Here is a 16,610-nt window from a genome sequence, read left to right on the forward strand (position 1 = left end):
TGGGCATCTTAAGGTTATTTCTCCTCATTCTCTTATTCCTTTAGAATGTGTTTAAATACTTCCAGTTGGGATTTCTGAAAAATAATGATCCAATTTAATTTGGCACATGGATTTTTGAACTAATTTTATTTTTTGATCAGTTATATTTGTTTTTGTTTTGTTTTTGTTTTTTTAATATATTTTTTATTTAAACAGCCTGATTACACACATGATTGTGTTTAGGTTTCAGCAATGTAAAGAACACCACCCATCACCAATGCAACATTCCCATTTCCAATGTCCCAAATTTCCCTCCTCCCCATTCCACTCTAGACAGGCTTTCTATTTCCCTCATACATTCTCATTGTTAGGATAGTTCACAATGCAGTTATTTCTCTAATGAAACGCATCACTCTGTGGTGAGGTTCATAAAGTGGGCTGTAAATTCCAGCCCTCCTCTCTTTTGTGTCTGAAAATTATTATTGCAAGAATGTCTTTCATGGGGCCGGGCGGCGGTGCTAAAGGTAAGGTGCCTGCCTTGCCTGCGCTAGCCTTGGACGGACTGCGGTTCGATCCCCCGGTGTCCCATATGGTCCCCCAAGCCAGGAGCAACTTCTGAGCACATAGCCAGGAGTAACCCCTGAGCGTTACCGGGTGTGGCCCAAAAACCAAAAAAAAAAAAAAATGTCTTTCATTTTTCTTAAAACCCATAAATGAGTGAAAACCATTCTGCGTCTTTCTCTCTCTCTCTGACTTGTTTTACTCAATATAATAGATTCCATGTACATCTATGTATAGGAAAATTTCATGACTTCATCTCTCCTGATAGCTGCATAATATTCCATTGTGCATATGTACCACAGTTTCTTTAGCCATTCATCTGTTGAAAGGTATCTTGGCTGTTTCCAGAGTCTTGCTATGGTATATAGTGCTGCAATGAATATAGGTGTGAGGAAGGGATTTTTGTATTGTATTTTTGTGTTCCTAAGGTATATTCCTAGGAGTGGTATAGCTGGGTCATATGGGAGCTCGATTTCCAGTTTTTGGAGGAATCTTTATATTGCTTTCCATAAAGGTTGAACTAGACGGCATTCCCACCAGCAGTGGATAAGAGTTCCTTTCTCTCCACATCCCCGGCAACACTGCTTGTTCTCGTTCTTTGTGATGTGTGCCAATCTCTGGGGTGTAAGGTGGTACCTCATCGTTGTTTTGATTTGCATCTCCCTGATGATTAGTGATGTGGAGATTTTTTTCATGTGTCTTTTGGCCATTTGTATTTCTTCTTTGTCAAAGTGTCTGTCCATTTCTTCTCCCCATTTTTTGATGGGATTAGATATTATTTTCTTGTAAAGTTCTGTCAGTGCCTTGTATATTTTGGAGATTAGCCCCTTATCTGATGGGTATTGGGTGAATAGTTTGAACTAATTTTAGACTAAGAATATCTGATCTTTATGTCTCATCAAACCCTCATTTTTGCATAATTTGTTCTTTGAGAAACTCCTGATGCCTTTCTCTCTTTACTTTCTTTGTCTATATCTAGCAATGTATAGACTGAGGCAAAATATAGATGTGTAGGGTAAAAGCAATAAGATATATGTTTCAAGAAAATGGGTGTATATTTGTATATATTTGTGTGTCACTAAAAATATCTAGGTAGTTAAACTATATTATGGAAAATGATATAATCCTGGATTCAATTGTCCAACAATTATATACTGAATATCAACGACCTATTTCTGTTTTAGAACTTGGAATATATAATAAATAAATATAATGGAATATGAATGAGTAAAGATAAAATCTTGACTTTTGCTACATTATGGATAGCACTAGAGGGTATCTGTATAAGAAAAGTAAGTCATATTAAAAGAGACAAGTATTGGATGACTTCACTAAAATGTAGACTAAACAAAGATGTTTATAAAAGAGTAGCTTTGGTAATCAAACTTTTGGATTTTGACCACAGAACTTATTTTTACTAAGTGGTAGGGGAGGATCTGAGGGGTGCAGAAATAATGAAGAGATGAACTGGAATTGTTTTAAGATAAAGTACAGTGGTAGTGGGTCTTTGGCATTTTCATGGTAGAGTAGATATAGTACTTTTGACCAAAAAAACATATGAAGTTAGTACTATAATAATAATGTTATTTGATCAACCATACAATTTTTTAAAATTAGACAAAAAATAGAAGAGACAAGTTTTTTAAGAAGTATATATTCTAGTGGGGAGAGTGAATATCAAATATACATGTAAATGTAAACATATACATATACCCATGTAAATAAGCATGTGCATGCAAACATATATCTGTGTAAATGTAAAGGTTGATAAGTATTTGATAAATATAATAATGGTAATAAAATGATGATGATAAATATTATGAAGGAAAGCATATTTGGATGAAGGACCAGAATATTTTATTTTATATAGGCTGGGAAGTGAGAAGTAGAAATTGAATAGGCACATATAGGACTTAATCATGGGGGTATCTGGCAGGAGAACACTATAGGATATGGAAGCTATGTGCATATATTCTTATAATATATGTTTTAATATATATTTACCAAGATAATATATATTGGTAAAGCACTATTATGGAGACATGTTTGGAACATGTGACTGAAGTAGTAAGTTTAGAAGATTATGTTGAAGGGGGTATTTGAAATGCGTGGGTGAATCATGAAGGGCCTTTTGTAGCCCAACATACGGCTTCTAACTTTTATTCTAAGTTAGATGTGAGGATATTGTATAATTTATAAAAGATTTCTGTGTACAATATAATGTTTTGATTGTGATAACTCTGCTATAGGATAGAGAAACCTAGTCCCATGTCTTTCAAAGGGAGAAATATCTAATAGACCATTTAGTTGAAAGGGATTTTTTTCCAATATGAAATGCTTTATTTACTTTGGAAAGTTTGATAAGATACTTTCTTCAATATATAGATTATAGATCACTGTAAAAGAAAGTCTGAAGATTTAAGTATCTTTAATAGCTTAGGTATTTCACATTAAATATAAAATTCTTTTTAAATGATAGTATTCCAATGCGAGAGAAAATGTCAACATGTACTTTAAATCCCAATAGTATCTAGGTTATTTGAATGCAAATAAAAGAAACAACTTTACCTGAAAAATAGGAATTTACTAGAAAAGTATTGATATCTTATAGACTTAATGGAAAGTTGGAAGAAGCAGGTAGAGAAGCAGAGAACAATCAGAAAACTGTCACTGGCAAATGTTGTTTTAGATACAGAAATTCTTGTCAGACTTATTAAGATAACATATATTGAACTACTGAGATTTTTTATTCCCAAATTTCATTGCCTCTTTGCTCCAGAGTGCCTTCAAAGCCTGAGTACTTGACTCAGAATATCAACAGCATATCTTGATTGATAGTTCCATTCAACTCTATTTAATAGAGTAGAGTAATTTAATAAGGAAATTTGGGTTCATTATCAAGAGAAAGTTAAAATGAATAAATTAAAGTGCTACCTATGGCATCATGGTAGCCTTCATTATATGTCTTTAATTTTAATATAGTTATTATCATTGAAATTTGGACTAATTTTTTATTTATACTTCTGTTTACCCCTTTTTAAAAACATTATGAGTTGTTTTAATTTGCCATAAAATAACAAAAATGATGACCCTGACTTAGGTAGTCCTAAATAAAAGAAAGTATTTAGCTAGTCCTAACTTGCTGGAAATGTAGGTTATTATCATTAAATATAAGATGAAAAAAATTCCTTGAATAGAGATACTTAAGCTAAGCTGGCTCAGTAGTATAGAGTTTCTACACTTGAGTGGATGGTTCATTCTTTAGTTTTCTAGAACAGAGGCAAGATGATTATAAATTTTAGCAGAATTTTATTTATTTTTGGTGGTTTTGTTGAGGAGGAATGACCTTGCAGTGCTTGGAGCTTACTCCTGACTGTGCCAAAAAATCACTTCTAGTGGCCTCAGGGACCATGTATGGTACAGGGATAAAACCCAGGTGCAAGGTAAATAAGTACCCTACTTTCTGTGGTATCTTCTCTGCAACAAAGACGATTTTAGATATTAGAAGTGTTAAGGGAAGGTGGACTTCATCTCCCATGGACTGATAATCTTCTCTATTATCTTTAGGTGGCAAGCTGGTTTTCATGGGTCCAGGACCCATCGAACTCAAGGCACATTCCATCCTTGTTTCTGATGGTGGAGAGCTTCGGATTGGGTCTGCAGACAAGCCCTTTCAAGGCAAAGCTCAGATCACACTGCATGGCAGTTCCCACTCAATCCATTTCTTTCCATATGGGGTCAAGTTCTTGGCGGTGAAGAATGGAACTCTATCCTTGCATGGTGAGTGAGTTATTTGACTAGAGAATGTGACATAGAGCTGTGCCTAGTCCCTTTATGTCCCTTATGTCTTAATGAGGATATTATAATTTTTGTGACAGAGCACACTATGTTTCCCAAGATTTTGCTTATATTTATCTAAAAGTATAAATATTTCCCCTAATCATCAGGAGATTAGTGGCTCATATCCCTATACATTAAAAAAACCCGTTTTTCTGAAAGTGAGCTAGACTTGCTTTAGTTCTGTCTTCAATCTTTTGATACCATTAAATGGGTGTATGTCCTGGACACTGGTCCATGACATGGTAAATATCACCAAGTAGACCAAAGTAAAACAGTGATTTTTAACCTTTTTACACCTTCAGAACTGCAGTGGTCTGTAGAGAGGTGCTTGAGGAATGCTCCTTTAGTACATAAAATGTGAGTAGAAATGATGCATTATTTGGCTCCAGTTGAAGTTCTAAGAGTTAGAATGGGGAATAAGAAAAATAGAAAGAGGAAGAAAAAGAAGAGAAAGAAACAAGAAAGACAAAGGAGGAAGAAAAAAAGAAGAACAACAAAAACCAACAATAACAACAACAGAAACAAAATATGTCTGCTAAAGTAGCAGATAGGGGAGAGGGCAAGGAGAGGACTGGAGGGAATTGGGGGACATTGGTGTCTGGAAATACCTACTGTTGAACTGTGTTTTACATTGCAAGACTGAATAGTTCAATCATGAACAACTGTAACTGAAAAAAAAAGAAATGAGATCACACACACGAACAAAACACATATGATCATAAAAGGGGGGCAGTGTGAAAGAGAATGAGTTGAAAATGGAGGGAGGGAGAGAGATGAGAGGGAGGGAAAGAAAGAGGGTGAAAAGAGAGAAGTAGAGAGAGACAAAATAGAGGCACTGGTGGGAGATGCAGAAAATGTACATCGATGAAGGCATGGTTGTTGGAACATTATATGACTAAAACTGAACCATCAAAAACTTTGAATTCTATACCTCACAGTGACTCAAAACAATTATTTATACAGTCTTAAAATCCAGTAAAATTATTCAGGAAGAAATTCAAAATGCTTCCTGTACTTTTGTATTATTCTATGGAATAATATTTTTTCTCCTTTAAAAAAAATAAATAGTAAATAGTGTCACTGATTGTATAACTCAAGATCCATGAAGTTTTTCTGTCTAGTTAGCACATCAGTTATGAGTTTCAAAATTGGGCTGTAATCCAAACAACTCTTTTTGTCACCAATCCATTTTGTTGTTTTTTTACCGATGAAAAAAAGAGTTGCAGAACAAGAGGGAACTTTTTATTTTTATGTTTCCATCAGCCCTTGAGCCACGTGAAGGACCTTAAGAAGAATCCTATGGTGTGACAGATGCCATATACTCTAGGTAGAGATGGAAACTCAATAAAGAGTGAAACTCTTCTAAATCTTTTACTCTGCTTCTTTTCTTCCCTAACTTTCGATCCTAAAGGACAAGCAAAAGAGCTCATGAATAGAACTTTTGAAAGATACTCTATGCTCCTGTGCTTAAACAGATATCAAGACAATCCATTAGTGCTAGCTTACAATCAATATGGCAAGCAATTAAAGCAAAATGAATAATTCCAATTGGTTTTGAGAAGATTATAAGAAAAATGCTTCACCAATCACAGAAGACGGATTAAAATGACACTGAGGGAACAGAAATTCTAGAACCACAAAGAAAGACTTCATCATAAGTTCCACTCCTTGACCTGTACAGATACCGAGATCTCTAGATAGAGGTCTGACTTTATCACCCAGGACAGAGCAGAAGTCTTCCATACACCACAAAAGCACCAAGGGGAGAGTAAATGAATCTGAAAGGAGTCTATAGTTAATCCCATGACAATATACTTCAAGGATGGAGAAGCCCTGTATCTCTTAGGCCAAAGGAATTCCTTTTCGAATGACCCCAAAATTTACTGTGGTGGTGCAGAAGGGGAAATAAAGGCAAAAAGCACAAAACATTTTTTATTTTATTATAAATTTTTATATATTTATTAATCTAGTTTTTGTCGATTTTTTTGTTTTTGGTGTGGATATTTATTTATTTATTTATTTATTTATTTATTTATTTATTTATTTATTTTTCTTCTTTTCTCTTCTTCCTTTATGCACTCTGCCATGTTTTTCATCTCAAGACCATGGCTTTTATGTGGTGCTTATCTTTATTGTTGGAGTGCTCACTGGATATTTTATTTGACACTTCTTTTTGTACTGTTGTGGTGTTTCACCTTCTTTTTCCCCTTTGTCTCTCAAACTGAGGATGAGAGCCTCTAGAAGGACTCCGCCCATTTTCGACGTTTTTGATTTTACCCCAGTTTATTACTTTTCCTTTCTTCAAACAAAACCACATAACTTAAACTATCTTTCCCAGCCTCCCAATTAGAGGGGGAAATAAGGGAGGCACCAAGACCCAACAGGTGTAGGATCACTAAGTAGTAGCTGGGCATAGAGAGGACCACTCATGCTAGCAGCCCCGGGGTGAGGGAGGAAGTTATGGGAGGCAGGATGGGAATGGAGGTGGAGAGAGGACAATTCAGTGATGGAAATTCCCCTGATTTTATGTTAATATGTACCTAAAATATTATTGTCAACGATATGTAAGCCACTATGTTTAAGATAAAAATATATTATTAAAAAAAAGAAAAATGCTGCTTTTAGGCTGCAACATTCTCTCCTTTCCTCTCATTTTTATCTTCTTCCTTTCTCCAATCCTATATGTCAAGGAAGAGATTGTTATCAATTATTGTTTCACCCTTTTGTTGAAAAACCTCCCGTTGTAAGAGTGACTAGGATATTTCTTGAATCATAGAGCTATTCATGAACCTGGGAGAAAAGAAGCCTTTTTTTCCCTCTGATGTGGTGCTGTATTATCTCATCTATTCACAAGAAATAGTATACAGAAGAAGGCTTAACCATTGGCTGACAGGGAGTACTGGGGTGCAGGTTTCTGAGAGAATCCCAACCTTAGCCTGTGGCCCATCAATCCTCTCCCTTCACCTCTCTCCCTCACCACCTGAGGTCTCAAACAGATTTCCCCTCTGGCCTGGCAGTAGATCATGGGTAAAATCGTTACATAATTTGACTAGCCTTTTCCTAGGGCCAGAGGTGGGTCTGGTTGACACTAGAGCTTGAGGGGGAAACTAATTTTCTTTTGCTGTCAAGTATGCAAAACAGTGAGCAACTTGATTCACTCCTGTGTATCCCCAAAGTCCCTCATGGCCCTAAATTCACTCTGCTTTCCAGATAGTATAGACAGGAGAATCACCTATTTCAGTGTCCATAAAGCACTGAATGGAAAAAGTGGAAGAATGTTAAAAGTCCAGGGTACTCTGAGGTTCCTTGAGTTTTAAAAATCTGGAGATGGTCTCAGGAATGTGAGTTTCAGTATTAAACCTTGATGGACTTGATTCAATGAGCCCTGATAAAGCATGATAAAACCTGTGTTTATTAGAGCTTAAGAGTTTTACAGTCAGAGATTTCTTCATTTCTGCCTCTATTCAGCTATGAACTTGGGCAAACAAATCTATAATCTGGAAAACCCAGGGTCTACCTTCTACAGACCTTCCTGGGAGCTTTTGTGAGTAGCTGGTACAAGGTAACACTAAGCGAAGTGGGTTGATGTCTATTTTGATCCTATTTTTGTTGTCTTTCCCTCAAAACATTACATACCCTGGGAAGGAGCGTTAGTTTAAAATTTAATATGCATCAAATCTGATTAGAGAACATGCTGTTGTTAGTCTGGCTCTTTTGATCAGAGCATGTATGAGAAAGCTTTCAAAGGATCATGCTCAAGTCTTCTGCTCTGTTTGTGTCACCCAGTGAATACCTTTTGATTCTTGTCTCTCCTGCTGCAGATGCTTCCCAGCAGTAGATGTCACCTATCCCTCGAAGTTAATACTACAGTTTCTTAGAAACCCAGTATAGTTAGAAATAGGGCACTTCAAAGTAAACAGAGGCATTTTATTTTCTATGCTCACTCTAAAGAGGACTTAGTTTGACTCCAGTTCAGGTCCAAGAGAATCATACAAATGGATCTGGATGTCAGTCAATAATAGAGCTTGGCCCCCCTCTCCTCTCCCTTCTCATTCTTCATTGCTGCCCTTGTAACCCTTCTGCTCCAACTGATTTTTATCATAGATTAAAATCACTAAGCAAACAGGCTTTGCTGTTCAGCTGTCATGAAGAAAGATGGAGTTGAATGCACATTTCATGTTTTTCTTTTAATGTATAAAACTCTCCGATTCATTTTTTTCTCTTTTTTTCCTCTCACAAACATGAAGACACAAACATACACACAACATTACTCTTTCATGCAGAATATTCCTTTTTCTAGTCTTGGGAATAGGTGGGGGGCATGTTTTGATATTGGTAGCGTCATATTGTTCTGTAGTTCGCCAACACCTTACTTTGCTGTATATAACTAAAGTGACTCAAGTGGTACCATTTTCCTACTGAGTGGCCATGTAGGTGCTGAGTGGTTGTGGTCACTTTTGTCTTTGGCTTTCCCCATTCTACTGGCCTGGTTTCAGCACCCCAAACTGACTGCCAATCACTTGTCACTTTCTAAGGGGCCTGCTGTCAGCCCCAACCGCTTGAATTTTTGACAATGTAATTACGGCCCTTGCTTCCACAGTGGGAGTCTGAACAGGATGGTGGGGTTTTTATTGATTGTTCAGCAAGGAAATTTATCAATGTCTTTCACTTCATTTCCAGTTCCTCCCTGAGAAATTTGGCTGACAGTTTCTCAGGAGTAAAAGCAGTCTTGCAGCCTTGAATGGGCTTCTGTTTTTGTCCTTTGCGAGGAATTACAAGATGCAGGCATTAAATATAAATGGAAATTTCTGAGAAAAAATAGCATGTGAAGGCATGATGATGGAAACAGTAGTAGAATTGTTTGGAGTATAAGAAGTTAATGGGAATAAATAAGAAAAAAGGAGTGGAACTGATCAATTTAAACTATTTTTTTATTTTAAAAGCACCACTTACCTTATTTAAAGACCATGCTTTTCTTAACTAGACACCCTTATTTTAGAAACTAACAGATATCAGCCTTTCTTAGAGTGTGGGATAATTTCTTGGAAAGAGGTACACATAAATTGCTACTCCTGCCTGGGTGTTTTTCATATTGTATTCCAAAAATCTGAACCTTTATTGGGGTTCCACAAATGATACAGTTTTGGCAATATATATGTCAAACAGTAAGGTCTTAATTGATCAGACAATTATTTTGTTACTTTTATCTTTAGTTTACATTTCTTATTTTTTTACATAGTTTATTATTTATTTATCTATTTAATTATTTTTGGACCATACCCAACACTCAGGGTTTACTCCTGGTTTTGTAACCAGAAATTACTCCTGGCCATCTCAGGGGACTATATGAGATGCTGGGTCAGCTGCAGGAAATGCAAATATGCTAACTGCTCTGCTATCATTCTGGTCCCTTTAGTTTACATATTCCTTCAAGGAAATATTTTATTTCAAAAGAGTCCAGTTGCTAAAACAGTGATTAAAAATAACTCAACCTTGTCTTCTGTGGCTTACAGATCTTTCTGAGTTGTTCAGGGTTTCTATTTGTATGATTGCATATTTTCCAAAATCTGTGAAATTCAGGAGAATTTCTTATGTATGTCCTTTTCTACATAGTGGGATAAAAATTTCCAGAGCACATTTTCATCTTACCATATTAACTCTGTTTCTATCAACTTAGTTTTAGAGCTTTGTTCTTCTATCACTTGTCAGACTGTTTCTTGACTCTTATTTCTCCTTCTTTTTCTAGAATATGAATCTTCCTTTTCCTTCTGGTCATATTCTTTAAATATTCTTACATATACCCATATATACACATTCTATTACATTTTTGTAAGTGGCTTTATTATTTTTGAATCACCTTACCTTATATGACAGAAAAATCATAAAGGTAAAAGGAAAGATTCACAAGCACCTGACAAAGCTGTAAAATGGACAAGAAAGCAAATGGTCTCTGGCCTTGACCATCTCAGGTTTTCTCATGCCATCAGGACCAAGTCTTCATATTTTATCTCTAAACCTTTTGCTTGAACTAGTTCCACATATTGATACTATGGCCTTGGTCCCTGCGTTTCCTGCGGTGGGGAACTGCATTTTTCTACCATCTAAGAATAAAACCTCTGTGTTCTTTTCACTCCAAAAGTAACCAGAGAAAACTTTACCTAGATTTTCCCACCATATTTAAGATTCTACATGGCATCAGAGTGGTAAGTTACATGATTCCAGTTCAAGCCACCATTTTAATAATGTTTTGTTTGTTTGATTGTTTGGGGCCATACATGGTAGGACTCAGGGTTTACTCCTGGCTCTGCTTCAGTGATCACTCCTGGCATTGTTCAGAGGATCATATCTGATACTGGGGAGAAATTAGTTTGGCCATGTATGAGTATTTATGGTACTTGTGTGAGTATATGTTTTGGAAAATACCTTTAAAATAAAGATATCACTAGATAGGAATGTTGCACTGGTGAAGGGGGTATTCTTTATATGACTAAAACCCAACTACAATTATGTTTGTAATCAAATTTTATAAATAAAGATATAAAAAAAGGTTCTGTAAACAACTCCCCACAAATAAAGATATCACCCAATGAGTACCTTTTGATTCTGGTCTCTCCTGGTTCAGCTGCTTCCCAGCAGAACATATTACCTATTCTTTGAAGTTATTACCTCTACAGCCTTGTTAGAAACCTAGTATAGCTAGGTGCCGGGCACTTCCTGATGATGCTCAAGGTATTACATGGCAAGCCAGGAAGTAAATCCAGTCTTGTCATTTGCAAGGCAAACATCTTGCCCACTATACTATTGCTCTAGCACCTGAAATCTAATTTTTCTCATATAGCTTGGTATTTTTCTTCTTCCTTTCTTATAAAGTTTTCCTCAATATTGAAGTGGTTCCTTATATTTCATTAGCACTTTTTAGCACACAATATTCACTAGTATTTTATAGCAACCTATAGCTGGTGTGATATATAAATGGAGCCTAAAGAAAGTACTATTTAAATGGAAGTCAATTTGGGGGGATGTTTGCTCTCAAACATGAAAATTGAAAACATCAAACTTGAAAATTCTAGATAGATATTTGTTTTAGAAGAAACTCTTTATTTTCTATGATCATAATCTTCATTCATATTCAGATGGAACTCCTTTTTATTCCTTTTCCTTTTCTTTTTGGCTTTTGGACCTCTCTGGTGGTGCTTAGAGACTATATACGGTGCCAGAGATCAAACAGGGGTCAACTGCATAACTTCTGTGCTGTTTTTCTGCTTCTTTTCCCAACCTAGTAGTCTATTTTCTATATAACATAGACTATCCCTACCTCATTCAGTTAACAATAGAGATCACAAATTGAGAATTTTTTTTGTTTGTTTTTTTGGGTCACACCCGGCAGTGCTCAGGGGTTACTCCTGGCTGTCTGCTCAGAAATAGCTCCTGGCAGGCACGGGGACCATATGGGACACTGGGATTCAAACCAACCACCTTTGGTCCTGGATCGGCTGCTTGCAAGGCAAACGCCGCTGTGCTATCTCTCCGGGCCCACAAATTGAGAATTTTAATTGACCCTTTGGAGGTTCCACTATGAGCTACCTGAGTGACAGGCTCATTCTTGCTCTCATTCTTTCACATTCATTTGATTCTAAAACAGTAGAAACAATGACATAAGACTCATGTAGGTCTTTATTTAGGTTTTCTTTACTTGCAGTGCTAGGGATATTTTTTTCGGGGGGAGGGTGGCTTATACTCAAGTAGTGCTCAGTGGACCTGGGATTTTCATCTCCTGGGGAGGCTGAGCTAGTTGAGTGATACAATTCAATACTCAGGCCTGGTTGTGCTGGGGTGAGGTCATTTGACATGCAGTTTCAACTTGTTTTTTCCCATTTCCAAGACAGGAGACTCTGACCACAAAACTCTCTTTTTAGCAATGAAGAACAATAAAAAATTAAACCCATTCTGCATTCCTATTTACTAGGGGAAGATACAGTCTTCTTGAAGAATACTGACTTATTGGTGAGTTGATGCAAATCCAATAAATGTGGAGACCTGCCATGGCAATTATTACTAGAGAAACTTCCTCTGGATTTACTTTCCTTTTAGCTTTTATATTGAAAATTATTTTGGGTGGAATATTAGAAAGTTCAAATCTTTATACAACAAAGCTCTTCTGTGCCATTTGCTCCCTCTTTTTCTGCTGTTATTTTTTTTCTCTCCCTAATTCCTATTTCCTCTGCTCAAATAGATATGACCATTGCAGCAAATGTACTGCATATGTAAACCTTTAGCCAGAGGAAGAGATGCCCATCTTTCCTTTCAGATAACTCAATGACTGGCACTTTAGGACTGGAGAGAAATGCCTTCATTCTTCCCAAAGGGAAGGAGAGGAAAAGGCCAAAATTAGTTTGTCCAAGCTGATGACTCATCCACATCTGAGAATTCCTTTGAATCTCTTCTCTTTATTACTCAGATAGCCCGGGGTGGGGTCTGTCCAGGGATGGCTGAGATGGCAGTGTGAGATTAGCTTCCTTTTAATCAGCCCCAAGGAAATGTTTCTGCACTAACTGTTCATGGCTCACTTACAGTATGGAGTGCTTATCATCTGTTTGTTCCCTGTGTGGGTCCTCTTGATTAGTTGGGGGGGGGGGGAGCTGAAGTCCTGCTCAACAAATTGCTACATATGTAAAACTGTGTTCAAAAAGCACCTTAGGTGGAAAAGGAAAACAATTGCTTATTGTCTAGTTTAGTTTGGGTTTTATGTATTTTGATTTAGGGGTGGGAAAGAAGTCAGATAAAATTGAGGGGAGGTATGGAGGATAAGAATAGAGACAATTTAAAACCTATTCAACTGTTGTGTAATCTTAGTGAAAAGATTCAACATAGCAATGGGATTCTGGTCAGTTGCTTTGCTGTGAAAAATTGTATTTATGTAGTCAAATAATACTTTGAAGCATAGTCGAGTTTATCTGGAACTCAGCAAGGTAGTGACTGAATGCCAGTGCTGAGTTTAGTCCTACTAGACTGATAACCAGTGAGTGAATAATAGATATTTCCTTTGTTTCCAAATACAAGGGGCTTGCTACTTGGTGTTTATCAGTAAGTAGCTAGATTTATATTGTTGAAAGCTTAGATTTATTACTTGTAGCAAGTATGGAGGAATAAAGATAATTCTCAAAAACTGCCTCCCTGGACAGCATGTTCAGGGAGGATTTTATATATTATTTAATGTGTATGCTGGATCTTGGTTAGCACATTAGTTGGGAGTTAAGTTTTATTGTGCTTTCCCAGTCATTGATCTTGTATCTTCATATATCATATATATATCATACAGATAATGGCACATCTGAGCATGCTTGGTGGGGGAGTTTTCCAAATGCACATATTACCAGGTCAAGGCCAAACAATTTGGAGTCTCTATTGTGGAGCCACGAAATCAATAGGTCTAACTGGAACTCATGATTTTAAATGACTTGGGAAATCTGCAGGGATATATAGCATGGCTCATTGTTTTTTTAAGTGAGGAGCTAAAGGAAGCAGCATTTTGAAAACATAGTATTTGTCTTAGATGGGACTGACTCGGGTTCAATTCTTAGCACCTAGTATGGTCCCTTAATCCCTTCCAGGAGTAATCCCTGAGTGCAGGAACAGTAGTAAGCCCCAAGAAGTGCTGGAGATGGCTCAAAAGCAAACCAGAAAAGTTTATATCTGGTCACTTATCTTGGATTACCCTTTCTTTAGTTTATTCTTCATAGTAAATGGAGATTAGTCCTTATCTGTACATCTTTCAGTTATAACGTGCTGTTGAAGTGATTTATGTGAATGAGAGAGGAGCAAGGTAGCAGCCCTGAGAAGGCATTCTACTACTTTTTTCTCTACCTATCTCTGCTACCCTGGAAGGGAGCTTTCTATGATTGATAAAGTCTGTGGTGAGCCCCTTATAGAACAGACACCAAGTCTCACCAGCCCAACTAGTCAGCCATCAAGCTGCAGCTGTCATGACCACTTGATCTGCCCAGCATGGGATTTAATCTTCATCACCAAAGAAATTTTCTTGGGGAGTAGCAAAATCAGGCTGGAGCAATGAGGCTGAAGCAGTGCTGAAAATAGGTAACGCATCTGCCTTGCAGGCGCTAGCCTAGGATGGACCATGGTTTGATCCCCCAGCATCCAATATGGCTCCCAGGCTAGGAGCAATATCTGAGCGCATAGCCAGGAGTAACAACCCCTGAGTGTCACTGGGTATAGCCCAAGTTAAAAAAAAAAAAACCAGACTGGAGCAAGAAATTGCTCTTGCACAAAAAGGAAAGTCAGTCCTAGACCTGGCTGAAGACTTTTGTTTTTGGTTGCCTTCTCTCACAGACATAATATCAGGATGACACAAACAGTGAAGTAAAAACAGATTTTATTTGGACATTCTGAGGAATGGGAAGGAGAGGATAAGTAAGAGATAGTAATGTGCTTTGACAAAACACCTGCTTCACTGAAGCTAAAGAGAGCCACGTGTTGGTTGAAATAGAAAAGTAACTTCTCAACAAGGGGGTGATGTAGGCAATATGTGCATGTGGACACCTTTTATAATTGAAGGAGCATATGTATGCAGCCTTATCTAGTGGTAGACAGAGAGACAGAGACAGAGAGAAATGGTGACCCAGTTCAAATGCCAGGGTTAAAGTAAAACATTCCACATCTCAAGAGGAGAGATGTGGGTAACATGGCATGCATGCATGGGCTGTATGCCACTACTTTGTTCCATTTAACTTTTTATAAGGTTTCTTCCTTCCTTCCTTCCTTCCTTCCTTCCTTCCTTCCTTCCTTCCTTCCTTCCTTCCTTCCTTCCTTCCTTCCTTCCTTCCTTCCTTCCTTCCTTCCTCCCTTCTTCCTCCCTTCCTCCCTTCTGTCCTTCCTCCCTCCCTCCCTCCCTTCCTCCCTCCCTCCCTCCCTCCCTCCCTCCCTCCCTCCCTCCCCTTCCTCCCTCCCTCCCCTCCCTCCCTCCCCTCCCTCCCTCCCTCCCTTCCTCCGTCCCTCCCTCCGTCCCTCCCCCCCTCCCTCCCTTTCTCCCTCCTTTCCTTTCTCTCTCTCCTTTCTTTCTTTCTTTCTTTCTTTCTTTCTTTCTTTCTTTCTTTCTTTCTTTCTTTCTTTCTTTCTTTCTTTCTTTCTTTCTTTCTTTCTTTCTTTCTTTCTTTCTTTCTTTCTTTCTTTCTTTTTCTTTCTTTCTTTCTTTCTTTCTTTCTTTCTTTCTTTCTTTCTTTCTTTCTTTCTTTCTTTCTTTCTTTCTTTCTTTCTTTCTCTCTCTCTCTCTCTCTCTCTCTCTCTCTCTCTTTCTTTCTTTCTTTCTTTCTTTCTTTCTTTCTTTCTTTCTTTCTTTCTTTCTTTCTTTCTTTCTTTCTTTCTTTCTTTCTTTCTTCTCAAAATAACTTCTTCAATTGAATCATTGTGTGAATCAATGTGAGATACACAATTACAAACTTGTTTGTGCTTGACTTTCATTCATACAATGTACAACATCCATATCTTCACCAGTACACATTTTCTGCCACCAATGTTTTAGTTTTTCTTCCACTGTCTCCACTTTCCCTTGGCTATCTTTGTGGGAGATATATTTCTTTTCTGTTTCTCTATCTCTGTGTATCTCTTCTTTTTCCCTTTATACACTGCAATATGTTATATTATTACTGAATATGTATTGTTTATCTTATTTCAGTACACAGTGCTTGTCCAGAATAATAATTTCCAACTACTTTTGTCACAGTGGTCCCCTCTCTGCACTCCCACCTTGTGGGACTTTTACTTAGGTAAGAGTTCTGTTGTTAGGGTGATTGCCAGGGAACAGTTTGATATTACTTTCCTTGATTTGTTCCTACTAGTGCTTCTCTTGATAGGATGTACAGTCTACTCTCGGGCCTACTGTGGTGGCTAGTAAAGGTAGTATCTTAAAAATAATAACTCCTGGGGACAGAAAGGTGGCGCAAGCGGTAGTGCATCTATACCCAAGTCCCATATGGTCCCCCAAGCCAGGAGAGATTTCTGAGTGCAGAGCCAGGACTAACCACTGAGTGTCACCAGGTGTAGCTCAAAAATAAAACAAAAAGAATAACTCCTTCAAACTCCATATCTTGATTTTATTATATCTCAAAAACTTTTATAGAATCCCAGGAATTCATTGCTGTGAGGGTTACTTCCCAAGCTGCCATTCTACTTCATAACCATCAAACATCAACAAAAAGTAGGCAGTTACTGTCTTT

The 16,610-nt window shown here is 37.4% G+C and overlaps 1 protein-coding gene across 1 annotated transcript in view; it reads left to right on the forward strand.

Moving 5' to 3' along the window:
• Positions 1-16,610, forward strand: part of PKHD1 (PKHD1 ciliary IPT domain containing fibrocystin/polyductin) — a 507,893-nt gene that overhangs the window by 166,213 nt on the left and 325,070 nt on the right. The window contains exon 36 of the mRNA XM_049765224.1: positions 4,108-4,320. Coding sequence (XP_049621181.1) covers positions 4,108-4,320 — 213 coding nt within the window. The remainder of the gene's footprint in view (positions 1-4,107; positions 4,321-16,610) is intronic.

This window comes from Suncus etruscus, chromosome 18, assembly GCF_024139225.1.
Source record: "Suncus etruscus isolate mSunEtr1 chromosome 18, mSunEtr1.pri.cur, whole genome shotgun sequence".
NCBI lineage: Eukaryota > Metazoa > Chordata > Mammalia > Eulipotyphla > Soricidae > Suncus > Suncus etruscus.